General features: G+C 38.1%; 1 protein-coding gene across 8 annotated transcripts in view; it reads left to right on the top strand.

The window, feature by feature from the left end:
- Window positions 1-11,095, top strand: part of ASB4 (ankyrin repeat and SOCS box containing 4) — a 227,253-nt gene that overhangs the window by 176,979 nt on the left and 39,179 nt on the right. For 5 of the 8 annotated variants that reach the window (XR_002347045.1, XR_002347046.1, XM_021102414.1 and 2 more), the window contains exon 4: window positions 94-178. Coding sequence is in view for 6 of the 8 variants with exons in the window: in XM_021102414.1 (XP_020958073.1) it covers window positions 94-178 (85 nt within the window). In the remaining 2 variants the exon portion in view is untranslated. Of the gene's footprint in view, window positions 1-93; window positions 7,700-11,095 lie in introns of those variants that run through there. The other 3 variants (XM_021102413.1, XM_021102412.1, XM_021102411.1) reach the window with 3 other exon arrangements.

Below are 11,095 nucleotides of genomic sequence, written 5' to 3' on the forward strand. Positions count from 1 at the left end.
TTACAATTACATTTTTTCCCCACCCTTTGTTCTGTTGCAACATGAGAGTAGCATTGAGAACTTTGTCTAAAAAGTAATTTTTATCACCCATAGATCTCTTCTTTCAAACTACTGATTGATGTAATTCAGAGAGAAGGAAATAAAACCTGGAAGAAAGCTATGGAGTTGAGAAGCAGTGGTAAGCAACAAAGTCCCCATCTTATATTTCATGTTGAGATATCTGGCAATGTGATCAAGCTTGATACCAAACAGACGTGGGTTCTTAGGCTATGTTGAGAATCTTTCTCTGGCTTGAAAAGTTGAATTTTTATAGATGGATTTGAGATGCATGTAAAATGTGTGTGTGTGTGTGTGTGTGTGTATGTGTGTGTGTGTGTGTGTGTGAGAGAGAGAGAGGCATGTCTAGTTTGCTAACAAGTCTTTCCTGTCTCCACTCAAGGAACTTGTGATCAGCATAAGACCAAATTATTGAAATACAGACATCAGGCCTACCCCCAGGGTTCTTTACCTCCTCTCTCCATTTTCTAGGTCTTACACTTCACCCTTCTAATTCCTGTTCCCTGTTCTCTACACCTATTGTTAGTGACCCCTTCACAGATTGCTAGATACTGGGTGCAAAAAAAGCTATTCAGTATATCCATGTTGTGCGACCATTTTTACAGTTAGTCACATCTAACTTAAGTTACTGACAGCTATTAAGCCTGAATTTTTATGTCTTTTAAAAATGACAGCATGTTTAATACACAGATTGAATATGAAATGAACTGGGCACTGTTGGCCAGACTTTGGAGAAGCAAGTCTTCTGTAAATTATACATCATACCTAGCCCAAAGCCTCGGAGAACACATGGATCATTAATCTCCTGATATGAATATGATACTGCTAAGTGCCTCTTCAGACCATCCACCAATTCCCTTTCAGGACAACCCACCCTACCAGGGTTTCAGCAAGGCCTCACCGGATGGTAACTGTTAGTACAGTGAAGTGTTATTCCTGCCTCAGTGACCTGATGTATTGCCTCAAGGTTCATTCTCTTCTTCAGGCCATATTGTTTACTTTTCCCTGTTATCTTTTGAGGGACTACTGCTCTCACAGCACACCCCATTCTGAGCACTGACGTCAATGATCTGATGGCTTCCATGAGTTGGCAGAGATCAGATCACAGTTCTATCACTCATCCGCTTGAACAATCACAAGCAGAAAGTCAAGCAGACCCCTTTCCGCATTTGTGCTATATTTATTCTTAGCACTCTACTGAGACTTGGCAACAGCCAGTGGAACCAGGAGATATTTTGCTTGGATTAAGTCAACAGTCATCCTCTGAGATTTTCATCTATCTTGTTTGTTATGATGCAGTGGTCCCTGTTCCAACATTCCATCTGAATCACAAATGGCTTGGATAAATCCATCTTGTTAAATGACATGGAGAGCTGAATCACCGGTATTTATTTACTTTTGAAATTCACATTTAAATAAATCATTGTTAATCAAATGACATTGATGTGTGCCTACCAACATTATTTTCTTAGTTAACAAAATATGAATGCAAACTCTGAAAGAGTTCTGGTTTCCCTAAACTATCCAGAGATGTTTAAATATGTAGCTGTTTAGAAAGGCCATTCTCATTGCTCTTCTAATCTCAATTATTCTGAAAAAAGTGATGTTATTTTTTCAAATATAGATTAAGATGAGTAGCTTTCTCTTTAAAGAAAGAGAAATGAGGTATACTCTGTAGAATGAAGCTAGGCTCCTCTTATTAAATTTCCTGTGTAGATCTCTAACCATGCTTTGTATTCAGACTTTCATAAGTTTCTTCTCTTTAAAAATATAGATTTCCCATATCATAGATCCAGGCTCTTTCATAAGTTCTAGCTGCCTTTGAAATACACCTCTCATTCTATCATCGCACCACCTATCGCACCTTATTGTATAACACTTCACAATTTTCATCCTCTGCCCTCTATTTTGTTCTTCACAACAGTCTTGTGAAGTAGGACCATCAGATACCATGTGCCATTCCATTTTACCTCTGGTGTGAAATGTTTTTCTTGTAACTATATAATTATAGTCTAATTATGACCTAAGAATTATGTGAGCCCATGAAAACCAGGAAAAATGTGAAGGTGTTGTAAAAACTGACTGAAGAATTTGACTTAAGAGTCAGAGCCATCCTACATGTACAGTAAAATATACCTGGAACCAAGCTAATGGGAAAGAAGGAGACATCTAATGCCAAAAAATCCTAGAACCACACATAAAACAATGTCATATTTGGCTTCTTGGCCTCTTCATGTTTTTCATTTATGCTTCTCAGGCCATGGGGCAATCTTTAATTACATTTCCTTTCCTCTTTTCCCCTTTCCCCAGGAGTAGAGGGTCTTTAGAAAAAAATTACCTACATAAAAAATTAGAGATATAGAGTATAGAGGATTCTGAGTATTATGAATGTTATGGCAAGTAATTGCTAGCTACTTTTGTAGCCAAACTTTAAAATCTCATTTACTTAACAAAGAATTATTTCTTACTTTTGTCACAGTCAAATAAAGGCCAAGAAAATTTTCTCTAGTGGTATCTCAGAGATCCAGGCTGCATCCATATTGCAACAGTGGGGATGCAGAGTAACTGCTCATAACTGCCTTGGACCCAGAGAAGCACATCATTTACGTACACATTTCCATTGGTGAGACCGCCTTAAAACTAACACTTGAGCTTTTTTTTTTTTTTTTCTTTCTTTTTTTTTAAGGAAATAATTTTATTTTAATAAAATGCTGTTAAGACTTAAAACTTTTAAAGGAGATCTCAACCCAAATAGAATGCTGGGAAATGTAGAGGAACATGTTGAGTATTTGCTGAGTACTAACTATGTCTCCTATGAATGTACGGAATGATTTCATTTCATGGAAAATGAGAGCTGAAAAAAGATTTTAGAGAACATCTAGTTTGATCTATTTCCTTATAGCATCAGAGATTTGAGAGTTTAAAAGACTTGGCCAAATTTGCACATCCAACAAGTGGCAAAAGGAGGAGTGATCATAATAACTTAGTATTTACTAAGGTCTTACTGTGTGCCAGGCACGATGTTAACACATCTATGTGACTTATTTCCCTGAACCTTTACACTGACCCTCTGAGATAGACGGTCTTCTTATCTTCATTTTAAAGATGAAAAATTAAAGCTCAGCGAAGACAGGTAAAACATCCCAGGTCCTGCAGTTAATAAATGGCAGATGAGAGATTTCAAACCCAGGCTGCCTATCATCAAAATGCCAACTTGCAGCCTATCACTTGATGGCCATTATTTTTGTTCTGGTTTCCAAATCCCTCTTCTGATTATAGACTACATGATTTGAGGACTAAATATAGAAGTCTTCATCAAAGAATTATGCTACAGGAGCTTTAAGACTGAAACTGCTCCCATATCTCTATTTGTCTAGAAGACAGGTTGAAGTTACTTGTGAGAGCAGAGAGAAAGCAATGCCTAAACATAGCCAAATCACCTAGATTATCATGGTGAAACTTGCTCTTGGCTTTGAACAAGGCTTTTCCTATAAAGCATATGAATATTTTCTGTCATGTGAGAAATAGCCAATACATAAGAAATATTAACTTACACCTGCAGGGTAAATAAATGGAGAAAACATGTTGCAACATCTGTTTAAGAAGCAAGTACTAAATCAGATATAATGGTCTTTCCTTGTCATTCTTGTTCTACGTAATAGCAATACTGGAATTTTTAGTCATAATTGTTCACATCCACTCATTTGATCAGATAGTAGACATCAAAGCCTAGAGTTTTTTTTAAGTTAGCTATTTTATTATTGATACAAAATTCTTCATGTCTAGTGAAAAAACCATGAATAGATTTATAAAATTATTTCTCATTAAGATTTAATTATAATGTGTTTTGGCTAGTACCTAGAATATAGTAAGCCCTTGATCAATGGAATGTCTTGGTGTTCTTCTCATTGTCATTATTACTATTAATACTATTATTACACATCTGTGCATCACTACAGAACTAGTTTTTCCTCACTTTCAACCTTGATGTTATTACAAAATTCTTTATGACAGTAGGGGATGAAAATTTCCATGAGGAGAGGGGCACTTATGATAAAATTACCCATCACATTTATTTCATTAAAATGACTTCTTGCTTGATTGACTTCACCATCATGCCAGGTTGTTTCAGACCCTGCTTGCAACTGGATGTCACCAATAGGAAGGCATGGGCCCACAGCGTTTCTAAAACATATGGATGCAGGCCAGTGAATCATGAGATAATTAACTGGGTATCAGTCCAAAAAACTGTTTTGGAGGAAAAATAATTTTCTGTGGTCTAGTCTTGATGAAGTCCCCTGGGGAAGGAGGCCTACTATCCAGGAAGAACCCATCTAGCTGCCATCAGAAGAACTGGTAGCAGTCCCAACTCTTGTTACTAATCTGTTATTTCCCTTACTTCTTCAAAAGTGCCTTTTTTCCTTTTTGACTGTTAAGTGGGGTGGTTATTTTGAGAGTCATAAGGTATACAGTTCAAGTTTTAAAAACACCATATGCAGGAATTCCCATTGTGGCTCAGCAGGTTAAGAACCTGACATAGTAACCATGAGAATGCGGGTTCGATCCCTGGTCTTGCAAGGTGGGTTAAGGATCCAGGCTTGCTGTAAGCTGCAGCATAGATCACTGATTTGGGGGGCTATGGCATGGGCTAGCAGACGCAGTGCCGATTTGGCCCCTAGCCTGGGAGCTTCGATATGCTGCAGGTGGAGCCCTAAAAAGAAAAAAAAATTCCCTATTCATGTAAAACCCCAGCATAACATGATAAGTAGATCTAAAAATGCAATTGTGTCAAATATAAAATTTTATTGCATGATTAATGAAATGCAGGAAGTTCCAGGCCCCAAGTGTGCCATCCATACTACCCAGGTCCTGTTAAAATTGGAGGTTTTAAATTTTCCCACTTAACTGACCAGTTTGGACCAGGAGAATATTCAGAATTCAAAGATCTATTTTACCTTCCCCAAATGGTTTGAGATTGTTTACTATTTCCCCTTTTGGTATCACCCTTTTCCCCTTCCCACTCAAACTTTAGCTTGCCCTGATTAAGAAAAGGCTGTTGAGAGGATGGAAGTCAGTGCCAATCATGTTATAACCAAATTCACCTTATGGGGAGATTTTTCACTATATTCCTTTAGATTTAGAAGGCTTAAGTAAGTTACCCATGATCAGTGTGTCATGGAATAGGGAAAAATGTGTTCTCCCGCTTGTTCTTAGGGGAAGCACTGCATTTACTTGAGGTGGTGAGTTGATAGGCTGTAATTCACAGTATGTGTGACCTGAGAGGAGTTGGCATTGTTGCTGAAGGAATGGTAAGTCTTGGAACAGGGTGGAGGGCAGAGAAAACATGAAAAGGGGAAAGCAAGGAAAGGGAATAGGGGGAAGGGAACTACCCAGTGCTGTGCTCTGAGCTCCTGGTGATTCCTGGATCCTCAGGGTGTGTACAAACCCCACATATAGACTTGAAGGCATTGGTATTCTTGTGAAAATCTGGGAAGGGTTGAATTCAGAACTTAGATTTCCACTGGGTGGATAAGGGAACATAGATGAACATAGGCATTTAGGCCCCTTCTGACATCTGAGTTATTTGTGAAAGGTCCCAATACCACTTAATAAGATCATGTTCAAGTGATTAAAAATGTACACTAGAATCTCTTTGAAATGGTCTCAATTTAACATCAACTTTTGAGTCTGAGTCCATATAATCCATAGAAAGCTTAATTTATGTCTCCTGTTTTTGATCCAATTCTAGAATATGGTTACATTTTAAGACTTAGAGCTGAAAACATCACTTTTCCTTAAATCCTTTTAGATTGGAAACCAAGCCAGAATTCACAACTGGTTCCTTCACTGCACATCAAATGAGCAGGGCTCTGTTGAGTAGCATTTTGAAACTCTTAGAATTCTTTGCATGGAATTGAAACTGCAGAGAATGCATTTTATGGAAATAAATCCATCCTATGGCCACTGCATGTAAATTTTTCACTTTGTTCTTAGGCCATAAAAGAAAAATTATCTTCACTTTTTCATCTACATGTAGTTGATATATGGAGAAGAAAATCTGACTTTAATAGCATATAAAATATTTATTATCTAGGTTATTAAAACATTACCCAAGACTAAAGACTAGGTTTCTGCTCTGCCTAAACACCTCCTGAAAGATACCACACATTCTCATTGGTAACAGTGGCTTCCCCAAGCCAGGATACTTCTTAAGGATTGGGGCAAGCAGAAATGTGTCTATTTTTAAGAAATATGTGAAAAGCAGATCAGAATTTCAGGGCTTCATGTAAAGTTAGGAAGAGCTCCTTCTGTTCATCTTGCGAATCTGACTGTTAGGGGTTGAACTGTGTCTGCCCAAATTCATCTGTGGAAGTCCTAACCTCTCCATTACTTTAGAATATGACCTTATTTGGAGATAGGGTCTTTACAGAGGTAATCAAGCTAAAATGGATCTTTAGTATGAACTCTAATTCAGTATGACTGGCATCCTTATAAAAAGCAAAAGTTAGAAGACAGACAGAAAACATGTAAATATACAGGGAGAAAAACATGTGAGCATGAATAGGGCCACTGAAAAGCCAGGGAGAGGTGTCTGGAGCTGATTTTTCACCTGCAGATCCCAGAAGGAACCAACTCTGCCATTATCTTGATTTTGAACTCCCTTATCTCCCCAACCGTGAGATAATAAATTTCTGTTGTTTAAACCGCCTTGTCTGGTACTTATGGTAAGGCAGCCCTAGCAAACTAGTACACTGACTTTCTATCATTGAGAAAAACAAGATACAAAGCTAATCATGTGTCCTTTTTTTTTCTATTTATTGATTTTTATTTTTGTTATAGTATAGTTGATTTACAGTGTTTCTTCAAGTTCTGTTGTACAGCAAAGTGACCAAATCCCACACTTTTCCCTGTGCAGTACAGTAGGACTCCATTGCCCATCCATTCCAGATATAACAGTTTGCATCCAAAAAACCCCTAAAATGTCCATCCATCCCACTCCCTCCCCCTTTTCCCCTGGGAACCCCAAGTCTGCTCTCCTTGACCAGTATCTGTTTCTGTTTTTCTAGATAGGATCATCTGTTCCATATATTAGATTCCACAAATAAGTTACATCATACGGTATTTGTTTTTTCTTTCTGGCTTACTTCGCTTAGTATGAGACTCTCTGGTTCCATCCATGTTGCTACAAATGGTGTTAGTTTGTCTTTTATGGCTGAGTAGTATTCCATTGTATATATGTACCACATCCTCTAATTCATTCATCTGTCGATGAACAATTAGGTAGTTTCTGTGTCTTGGCTATTGTGAATAGTGCTGCTGTGAACATAGGGGTACATGTATCTTTTTCAATGAAAGTTTTGTCTGAAAAATAAAAATCAGTATATTAAAAAAAGAAAGTTCAGGGAGTTCCCGTTGTGGCACAGTGGTTAACGAATCCGACTAGGAACTATGAGGTTGCGGGTTTGGTCCCTGCCCTTGCTCAGTGGGTTAACGATCCGGTGTTGCCGTGAGCTGTGGTATAGGTCACAGACGTGGCTCGGATCCTACGTTGCTGTGGCTCTGGTGTAGGCCAGTGGCCACAGCTCCGATTAGACCCCTAGCCTGGGAACCTCCATATGACCCGGGAGTGGCCCTAGAAAAGGCAAAAAGACCAAAAAAAAAAAAAAAAAAAAAAAAAAAAAAATTCTGTCTGAATGTATGCCCAGGAGCGGGATTGCTGGATCATATGGTAGTTCTCTATTTCATTTTCTGAGGTACCTCCATACTGTTTTCCATAGTGGTTATACCAAGTTACATTCCCACCAACAGTGAAAGAGGGTAACTTTTTCTCCACACCCTCTCCAGCATTTGTTAATTTCTTCATGTGGCTCACAGCATAACTAATTTTTCAATTATCATAACTCTGAGAATGGGAAACTCCTAGGGGCTCAATCATGAAGCTTGTGCTAGTTGTCTTTGGTTCATTGGGTAGACTTTACTAGGACTAGAAGTAAGAAAACAGTTGACTCACTTATACTTTTCATTTTCTCAAACCATTCATTTTTATTGCAAAATAAGACAATTGTAATCTTCTGTTACTCCAATTCTGGTATTTTTCTTCACAAACTTTTATTTATTGAGAATTTACAAAAAATTCCAAATCCCCCACCTTAATAAATCAATGCTCCAGTTTTTGTATTTAATCTTTGTTTTGATCTAGATACATATTTAATTTCACTAAGATTTAATCCACATCAAGGGAGCAATTTTGTAGTTTGATCTTCCCCTTTAACAGTAGTTCTCAACCATAGACACTTTTCCCCATGTACAACTCATTATGCTCCACACCCTCCTCACAACCTGGGACCATAAGCAATGTCTAGAGATGTTTTTGGTTGTCAGTTGGGGTGGTGGTGCTACTGGCATTTCATGAATAGAGACCATTGATGCTACAAAATAGCACACACATCCCCATCCCCCAAAACAATGATCTGGCCCCAAATGTCAATAGCCTGAGGTTGAGAAACCTTGCCTTTAAACAAGATATCACAAATGTTTTTCATGTTGTTGCTACATGGTCTTAATATTTACTTTAAGGCTATAAAATATTTCATTGAATTAGAAGATTCTAACATATAATAAATGTGTTATTCAGATGGTTTCTAACTTTTCACTATTATAAATAATAGTGCAGTTGTCTTTTTATTTATATAACTTTTTAGATGGTGTTGAAGAAAAATTCCAATAGTGGAAATTTAAAGGCTATGAATAAGCCAGCTATCAATTATTTCACTTATCATTTCACTTATTACTGAGAAACTCTATAAGCTTGCTTTTATATATCTATTTGTTTATCTATCTGTCTATGCTTTCCTTTCTAGGGAAACAGTTTTGTTTTTCTTATTTCTGAGCTGCCTCAGGACTTCCATAGCTACGGTACAAAATTGGCCTTAAGGAGGAGTAATCTTATAAAAATTTCTGTTTCTTAAGACCATTAATTGTTCATTATTTAATTTTAGAAGTCACCTTAGCCTACTTTCCATTGATTCACTCTTGTGTCATCACTTCTTTTTAACTCAGAGTAGCCTTTCTCAAAATGGAACCAGATAATAGCTGTAGGATTCCTGTGCTCTTCCTACCTCACTCATCCAAAGTCAAGAGTTGTCGCAAGTTATCACAGACTAATTTCTGGAAGGGGCTTTTCCTTTTTCCTTTGGAATAATATAAAAGTTATTTTACATTATAAGACAATAAGACAACAAGTTAAAAAGAGTTAAAACTCTTAAATGAAATCATATGGTATTTGTCTTTGTCTGATTTTTCTCACTTAGCATAATATCCTACTGAGATATGCCATAATTACTTGTTTTTTGACCCTCTAACTCTCATTTCCGTGGACTCCCAGAAACTAGTAGCAGTAGCAGAGAACAAATCCCAAATCTTGATTGTCCTGAGTCATCTCAGATACTTCCTTTTTGTTTTAAAGCATACTGAGGACAGGACATGGATTAACAGCCAGAATTTCCACAAGGGCAGGGACAATTCTGGTGAACTTAACATCAGGTTCTATCAAAACCATCTCATATACTCCATAAAAATAAGTGCCAATTATACTGCAAGTCAGTCAATATACTACATAGGAATAAATGTTAAGCCAGATCTAAAGTAAAATTAAAAGATAAGTTGAAAGTTCTGTTTATTTTAAATTGTCAGAGAGAAAACCAAGTATAAATATTTCAAAGATCTATAGATTATTTTTTAAATGCAAATGAAACAAATTAGTGTGCAATTACAAATTAATCCACGTGACAATATTTTATGTCAGGCAATGAAGAGGTGTAAAGGACAATTTGTCATACCATATGTTTAAATCCTTTCTGGATTTCTTGAGGGAGAACCTGTAAAAGAAGAATAACAAGATAAATACCAAATTATTTTATTTATAAAGTTCACTCTTGTTCCACTGATTATAGTTTGCTTAGCCTGGTTTTCCCCTCAAAAACAAGGGCATGTATGCAGGCAGTTCATTTGGGAAAGTGGTCCTTAGAAACAGAAGAGGGCAGTGGACAATAAAGGACAGAAGGAAGGTGGGCTGGCCTAGGATGCATTCATGAGTTGGTCACTGCTGTGGGCAACTGGGACTCTGACAAGCAATGTAAAATGTGCCTCAGGAGTTCCCGTCGTGGCACAGTGGTTAACGAATCCGACTAGGAACCATGAGGTTGTGGGTTCGGTCCCTGCCCTTGCTCAGTGGGTTAAGGATCCGGCATTGCCGTGAGCTGTGGTGTAGGTTGCAGGCATGGCTCGGATCCCACGTTGCTGTGGCTCTGGCGTAGGCCGGTGGCTACAGCTCCGATTCGACCCCTAGCCTGGGAACCTCCATATGCCGTGGGAGTGGCCCAAGAAATAGCAAAAAGACAAAATAAATAAATAAATAAAATAAAAAAAATAAAATGTGCCTCAGAGTGGACCACCCAGAAGATGGAAAAGGGGAGCACTTGGCATTCATCCACTGGCTTGCATTGCCCATTGGTTAAGAGTCGCCCCAAGAGTATTAATGCCTCTATACTTCCAAGCTGCATATGTGAGGGACTGTGACAGATTCCCAAAGGGTCCTTCAAGGTGGTGGCAGAAAAGCCATAGGTGAGAAAGTAAGAGATAAGTAATGAAGCTAACAGGAGGTGCTACTTGGAAATGCCTGTGAGCAGAAGCACTATCTGCAGCAATCCTGTAGTAAAAGGTGAGCCGAGAGGAAAAGGGCCCAGGAGGGATCCACTACATCTCACATGCCAGTTCTAGCTCACTCATAGCGCCAGTTGGGAATCTGATATGGAGAAGAATCTGGAAGCTGATTCTGGACTTATCAGCAAAGAACCTAATGTCTGTGAAGTGGGAATTACGGTATTTCTTAAATTCATCCTCATGTCATGTCTTTGTCTCCTTGTTTTTGTCTTTGTAAGGAATGAAGGGCAGGAGGCTTATGGCTAACGGAGCAGCCGGAAACTGACATGCCTCAGCTCTAAGCTCTCCCCTTCATAGGAATGTTTAGATGTCACCA

Source organism: Sus scrofa, chromosome 9 (genome assembly GCF_000003025.6).
Source record: "Sus scrofa isolate TJ Tabasco breed Duroc chromosome 9, Sscrofa11.1, whole genome shotgun sequence".
Lineage (NCBI taxonomy): Eukaryota > Metazoa > Chordata > Mammalia > Artiodactyla > Suidae > Sus > Sus scrofa.